Genomic DNA, 7,921 nt, shown 5'->3' on the forward strand with positions numbered 1-7,921 from the left:
TGAGATGAAGTTTTGTTCTTGTTGCCCAGGCTGGAGTGCAGTGGTGTGATCTCAGCTCACCGCAACCTCCGCCTCCCAGGTTCAAGTGATTCTCCTACCTCAGCCTCCTGAGTAGCTGGCACTACAGGCACGCACCACCATACCCGGCTGATATTGTATTTTTAGTAGAGGGGGGGTTTCTCCACGTTGGTCAGTCTGGTCTCAAACTCCCGACCTCAGGTGATCTGCCCGCCTTGGCCTCCCAAAGTGCTGTTGTTACTGAAAAAAATCATAATTTGACATAGTGAGAGCCTGCAGCGCTAGTTTATTAGATATTCTGATTTGGCTAAGAGCTCTATACACCCAGTAGCATTTCATACTGAACATGAGATTTCTAACTAGGAAAATAGTTGCAAGCTAAGGCAGAAGGATTAGATGTGGGTAGATTGGCCAAAGGTTAGGATATTCTAGAAAAGTTAGAATGATTTGTCACTTTGGGAAAACTTGAGGAATTTTCTGCTTTTTCTTGCTCTGTATTCAACCTGTAGGTAGAGCCTTTTTGTTTGTTTTGTTTTTAAGTTAAAAAGTTTGACACTTAATACCAAGTCAGAATCCTTTTAAGAGAATATTCATCTGCCATGGTTAAATGTCTTTAGTCGGTGGCTTTGGCTTTATGTACTCGTAAAGATTGAGCCTTTTATTGAGCAGTTTCAGTTTTCAGTTTTTTTCTGCTTATCAGGTATCTGTGCTATGCTTCTATTTGTAAACTGTTCATCTCCCTGATAAGACAGTTGTGAGAAAAAAATGTTCATAAAGGGATTCATGTACATTTTACTTGATGTTAGCAGGTAGCTTTTCTTCTTTTATGTAAAATGCTGTTTTAGTGTATAAGCTAGTCCATGAGAAAGGAAAGGAAGAAAATATAAAAGTTTATTAATATCATAGTTTTAATTAACAAGTTAGTATGGCTTACATCTCCAAACATAAAGGTACATTCTACATTATTGGATAAAACAGTATGGGCAAATACATGATTTTGTAGCTTATGAGTTAGCCTGAATTCTATAATTTCTTTAAGATAGCTTAGAAAGAATCAATTAAAAAAAAAAAAGACAATCTGGTTTTAAAAATAGGTAAAAGATTCAAGTCATTTCACATAATAGGATGTCCAAGTGGCCAATAAGCACAGAAAAGGTATTCAAACATTATTTGCCATCACAGAAATACAAATTAAAGCTACAATGAGGTAACACTCCACACCCACAAAAATGACTTTAAGAAAAAAATTGATAATTATTTCCAACATTTGATGTTAGGAACAACTGAAACTCTCGTGTGGCACTAGAAAATATGTAAAATGTTACAACTACCTTGTGAAAGTGATAAAGATGAGTAAAGGTCAGGCTGAGCTACCATATTTCATTGATACTAAACGCCACCAAATGTAAGATGCATCAGTTTTATCTACTGCTCAGAAAGAAAAGCACTGCCAGTTAAACTAACATCCCATAAATGGAAAGAGACACCCTGATTTTAGAGATGTTAAAGTGTGAGGGGAAAATGTCTTAGAATCAATGAAATGGTAGATAAATAATAGAGATAAATCAGTTATATGCTAGATATAAAATGAGCAAAAAACATCTTGAGGGATAGAAAGCATTGCAAGATCGGGAAAGAGGATGTTGCTATTTTAAAACATTTCGAAAGTCAGGGTTTATAAAGACTTGTGTTGTTGATGTGTATTTATTTTGCACGCTTTTATACCTCATGTTTCCTATTTGGTAACCAATAAAGTGTGTAAATATTAACACTGTAGCTATAATTAGTGAAAGCCACACTCTTATGCTCCATGCAGTTGGCCATTTTACCAACATTTAATTTTCTTCTTTTCAGCCATTTCCAAAGCAGCCAGGAACATCAGGTGCTTATCCTCTTACTTCACCCCCTACATCTTATCATAGCACAGTCAATCAGTCTCCCTCTATGATGCACACACAGTCTCCAGGTAAGAAATCACTTACTTTCTTGTCATGTTCAACTTTCAAATCCAAAATACACACACACACACACCCCACATTGAGAAGCACTGCGCATCTAGCCTCAGGCTTCAGAGAGAATTCCCTTTCTAGTCTATGGCTAGATAATTGTCACTCATTTATTATGGAAGGTTTGTGAAGTCTGTGTCCAGGCTCAGGAGCACTTTAAAAGGTTTAAATTAATGTCACCCAGAGCCAGACTCACAGCACAACTCCAGGGGTTGCTCATCACAACATGATCTATATTACAGATTGACAGACTCAAAGGCCTGTGGAGCCAAATCCTGCCTGTCATCTGTTTTTGTAAATAAAGTTTCATTGGAATGAAGCCACACTTGTTTATGTAATATCTATGGCTGCTTTCCCACTATGACAGCCCTTTACAGAAAAAGTTTGCTAAGCCATGGAATCGGTGGAAGGGTGGCCTGCCCCCAAGCTCCGAGTTAGGCAGTGCACAGTCTGTTTGTCCAGACATAATGGCTTTGTTGGCATCCCTATGAAGTGCGCCGTAAAAGTGCTTGAGAATGCCAAATTTTTGCTTTTGACTGAATGATTCAGTGGTATCTCTTGAGCACTTGCTCTGTGCCAAATGCTGCCTGGTGCTGGGGATTTAGCAGTGAACCAGATATCAGCCCTGCTTTTGAGCTTATCATCTAGCAAGGAAGCTAGGTCATCAGATTTACTGGGGAGAATGACCCCTTGCATACTAGGTCCTGGTAATATGTCTAGAGCATAATGATGGTTTTTTCAAAGAAAGTTTTAGCATAAAAGATGTGATATGTAATATAGGATGTAAAATATAAGAAATTAAATGATTTTTAAAAGCATGCATAATAAAACCTTTTATCTACTGTAAATATATCAGTCCACTCAACTGAAGAATACATTAAGTAGTTTAGTACCAATTGAAGGCATTCGGGCTTATCAGAAAACAGGACAAACAAAACTACATTAAATCCTGATTTTTAAGTAACAAACCCAACAAATACATCTGCTTTTAAGTTTTCACTTTGAAAAGCAGAATTTGTGGTGCATACTTTTCTCCTTTATAAAATACAAAAATTCTTATAGATATGTATATGTGTGTCTGTATATGAGAAATTTGTATTGACCAGAAAATCCGTTAATCTGCAAGTGGGAGATGTAATGACATAACTTATTCAATAGCTAATTCCATTTGTAAAATGAGAATAATATAAAACCTTTTCCATAGGGATGTTGTGAGAATTGAATGCAATAGTTCACATAAAGTGTTTAGCCTGGGGCGTGGTACATGGCAAATGCCTCTTTGACCAGTCCATTGTAATCTGTCTTGTTGCCCAGATTGGGCTGCTCGACATCCCGCACTGCCTAGGCACTCGCACCCTGGCAGATCCCACCCCTACCATGTCTCACACTTAGCCACTCATATTGCTCTTCACATTACTTCAGTGGTGTCGTTTTAAAAAAATAGATCCTCATTTTTTAAATCTTTAAATTCACTTTTATTTGGGGGGTGGGGTGTGCTTCCTCTGCTTAGATTCCTAGATAAACAGTCTTCATCTGTAATGCCAAGTATGGTGAGTGTTACAAAAAGGGTCACTTGGGCTTCTGAAAGAGCATTCGATAAGGAGGGGTTCAATTGTTTGTTTCTTGGGGATGCCTCGTTTGCCTCCCTCCTTTCGACACTGGTTAAGCTGAGACTTGAAGGGTGGGTCAGAGTTACCCAGGTGCAGGGACATGGATGAGGAGGATATCTCAGGCAGACTGTGCAGGGTGTGTGGAGTCTGAACTCCCAGAAGATGGTAGACTCTTCCAAATGGCTGGTATGTGGAGAGACAGGGCTCCGTTCAAAATTTTGGCCTTTATTATATGGGTAAATAGGAAGCCATTGTTGGATTTTAGTCTGGGTTAAATTTATACAACTGAAAGTGACAAGAGTGATGGATGGGCAGATTTCACAGAGAAAGGAGCAGGGCATTCTCTTGAACCTGTTGATTTTGCAAGTCCCCAGAGATTCCCAAGTCAAGATGTCCAGTAGGCAGTTGGCTGTATGAGCCTATGGCTCATCAGAAATGGTTGGGCCACAGATGAAGACTTGGAAGTTGTTGTTGTCATGTCTAGGGTCATTGAAGCCCAAGTGGGTAGTTGAGTCCACCCCTAGGAATACCAGTGGTCAGTAGGGAAGTAGCAGCTAGGGAGGAAGTAGGCAAAACAGGAGAAACAGGATTGTAGAACCCCAGGGGAGTGTGTTTCTAGGATAGGAGTTGACATTGTTTTATATAGTAGGAAGGGAAAATATTTTGAAATAATTATAGTAGTAGACAAGCATATATAGTGCTTACTATGTGCCAAGCCCTAGTCTAAGCACTTTACCCGTTTAATCCTCACAGCAAACCTGTGGTGTAGGTCCTATTATTATTCCCATTTTATGGAGGAAAACTGAGACATGGAGAAGTTAGGTCGCTTGTCCAGATGATACAGCTAAATAAGTAAACATAAACACTTAAAGGTTGGTCAAGTTGATCAACATACTGACTGAAAGTAAGACAGTGCTTTAGGTATTACAGAACACAAAAATATGAAATTATCTCACATAGTACAGTTCCCCCCGCCTTATCGCTCTCCGAGGTTTTAGTTGCCTGAGGTCAACTGAGGACCAAAAATGGGCAAGTATAGTTCAATAAGATATTTAGAGACAGAGAGGTACCGTATTCACATAACTTTTATTATAATATACTGCTAAGAGTGTTCTATTTTACTGTTATTGTTAATTTTTTACTGTGCTTAATTTGTTAATTAAACTTTATCATATATGTGTGTAGGATAAAAACAGGTTTCAATACTATCTGAGGTTTCAGGCATCCACTGGGGGTCTTGGAACATATCCCCTGTGGATAAGGCGGGGACTGCTATAGTAGAAATTTGAAACATGCTGATATTAAAGGTAATTATGATAATGTAGCAAGTGTTTAAATGTTGCATTTATTCATAGTTTTGGTAGCCATAGTTCACCCTTTCATAATCCTAAATTAAAACTAGTCCTGTGGCTTTAAATAAGTTGACGTTTGCCTGTTTTTATATCTCCAATCTCAGTCTCTCCGTAAGTCTAGTATTGTATTTTCTTTTTTCTTTCTTTTTTTTTTTGGAGACAGAGTCTTGCTCAGTCATCCAGGCTAGAGTGCAATGGAGCAATCTCATCTTGCTGCAACCTCCGCCTTCTGGGTTCAAGTAATTCTCCCGCCTCACTCTCCTGAGTAGCTGGAATTACAGGCACGCGCCACTGTGCCTGGCTAATGATTGTATTTTTAGTAGAGACGGGGTTTCGCCATGTTGACCAGGATGGTCTCAAACTCCTGACCTCAGGTGATCCGCCCGCTTCGCCCTCCCAAAGTGCTGGGATTACAGGCATGAGTCACCACACCCGGCCTTGTATTGTATTTTCTAACTGTCTATTTGGCATAATTTCCATGTAATGTCTGGTAGATACCTGAAACTCAGCATGGCTGAAACTAAACTCCTGATCTCTTCACTGCCCCAGTGATCCTCTTCCCACAGACACCCCAGCTCAGTAAATGGCAGGCCCTTCCTTCCTGCTACTTGGGCTGAAGCTCTTCGAGTCATGCTGGATGTCTGTTTCATACCCATGTTCAGTCATTTACCAAATACTGTCAGCTTGATTTTCAGAATTTACCCAGAATCCAACCACTTTTCACTACCATAGTCTGTCACCTTTACCCAAGCCACTAGTCCTCTCTCACCTGAATTATTACAGTCATTTCTAACTGGTTTTCCTGTCCCTACCCCTACCCTTGCTCTATAGTCTGTCCCACAGCAGCTAGAGTGATCCTTCTGGGACAGAAGTTCGTCCATGATTTCCGCTCCAAACTCTGCATTGGATTCCCACTCATTCAGGGTAAACCCTAAGTCCTTAGAGTGGCCCACAAGTCCCCATGTGATCTGGGACCCACCCCTCTTCCTCCAACCTCTCTGGTGTCCTCTCTTCCCACTGCCCACCTCGTTCACTCTGTTCTTGCCACACTGGCTTCCTCCCTGTTATTTATAACTGCTTCTACCTTTGGGGCATTTGCACTAGCTCTCTGTTTGGCTGGAATATCTCATTCCCTGGGTATCCTCATGCCTTATCCTTTCTTCACGTGTCAGCTCACATGCCCCTTTCCTTAGAGAGGTCTTTTCTGATTGCTATATGTAAGGAACAATACCTACCTCCTTCACTACACGATATTGTCCCCTTACCCTGTTGTATTTTTTTCTATAGCACTTACCTGACAGATACTTGTCTTTCTCATTCTGTTAGAATATAAGCTTTGTGAGGGCAGGAATTTTTATCTCTTTCGTTAACTGCTGCATCCCCAATGCCTAAAACAGTGCTTGGCATGAAGTCGGCATTCAGGCCTTCTTGTTGAATGAATAACTGAATAAAAGTACACCGGATTTTAATCAGTCAATATAAGAGCTAGAATTTGGGCCCATGGAATTGAACACTCTCTTTCAATAATGAAATCTTGCCAGTTTTTCTCTGTGTTATATATATGGGAGCTATACTACTCGTTTCTTTAGTTTGTAGAGAGATTTTTAACTTGGGGTCCTTGGACAGGACATAAAATGTGTCCGGCAAGATTATCTATAATTATTTTCCTTTATTAGGAAATCTGCACGCTGCCAGCTCCCCAAGTGGGGCTTTGAGAGCCCCATCACCAGCGTCATTTGTTCCAACTCCTCCCCCATCCTCGCATGGAATCTCAATAGGACCAGGGGCCAGTTTTGCTAGTCCACATGGTGAGTCCATACATGGAAATCGATATAGCATAAGAGCTTGATGTGAAAATAATTTTTGTTGAGTAAATTTTTTCATTGCAAAATTAGTACTTGTTTATTGAGGAAGTAGCAAAATATTGCTCAAGCAAAAGAATCAAATTTATCTAATTCCACCACACAGAGGTAATGACCAGTGAGTCTGTCTCTGACTTGGACTCTCCCTTGCTGTCTCTGTTGCTCTGCCTTGCCCTTCCTGTCACATGCCCTGCTTGCCTGCCCTCTCACGTTTCTGTTATTCTCGCTTGCTCCACCCAGCTGCTTGTCTCCCCATTCAAATACCTGCCCTTGCCCCCCTACAGTGGGTACCGTAACATAGGAATTGTTTTGAGACTTGAATTTTTTAACTTTTTAACTAAAAAATTTTATTTTGAATTGATTCAACTAGATAAAAAATAGAACCAGAACCAGGAGTCAGTGAAATGTTTCCTTTTTATTCCACCAACCACCTAGTTCCTCTTCCCAGAAACATGTAGATATTCTTGCAGAGCTGTTTCATGCATACACAAGCAAATACATGCAAGTGTTCTTCCCCCTCTCCTTTACACACACGACAGCATACTTTACAGTGTTCAGTGCCTTTTTTCACTTAATATATCATGAGTATGATACCATAGAACATAAACAGGTTCCTCAGTTTTTAAGCTGTATAGCACCTGGGATTTTAGTTTTTACTATTATTATTTGTGGGAACATTTCTGTCACATCATCATACCATATGGCGTAATAATATCCCCTTGTCAGGGTGTACCATGACTTAACTGCTCTCCTATTGTTATATGTTTAGAATGTTGCCATTTTTTTCACAATTAAAAATGGTGCCATCTGTGCTCATATCCATGATTGTTTCCTTAAGTTCCAGAAATGGAATTGTTGTATGAAGGGGTTTGAGAAAGTCTAAAGCTTTCGAAACATATTGCTAACTGCTCATCTGAAAGGCTGTACCAGTTTCCCATACCATCATACAAGAATGTCTGTTATCCTGCATCATTGCCAGCGGGGAGTATTACATATTTTAAAGACCTTGGCCATTTTGATAGGTGAAAAATGGTATCTTATTGTTTAATGTGTTTCTTTTTTTTTTTTTTTTT

At 39.7% G+C, this 7,921-nt stretch overlaps 1 protein-coding gene across 1 annotated transcript in view; it reads left to right on the plus strand.

Annotated features, from left to right (window-relative positions):
* Nucleotides 1-7,921, plus strand: part of MED14 (mediator complex subunit 14) — a 90,787-nt gene that overhangs the window by 66,181 nt on the left and 16,685 nt on the right. The window contains 2 exon segments of the mRNA XM_017882144.1: nt 1,873-1,984; nt 6,663-6,794. Of these exon segments, the coding sequence (XP_017737633.1) occupies nt 1,873-1,984; nt 6,663-6,794 (244 nt within the window).

Source organism: Rhinopithecus bieti, unplaced genomic scaffold, assembly GCF_001698545.2.
Source record: "Rhinopithecus bieti isolate Rb0 unplaced genomic scaffold, ASM169854v2 scaffold_1466, whole genome shotgun sequence".
Classification (NCBI taxonomy): domain Eukaryota; kingdom Metazoa; phylum Chordata; class Mammalia; order Primates; family Cercopithecidae; genus Rhinopithecus; species Rhinopithecus bieti.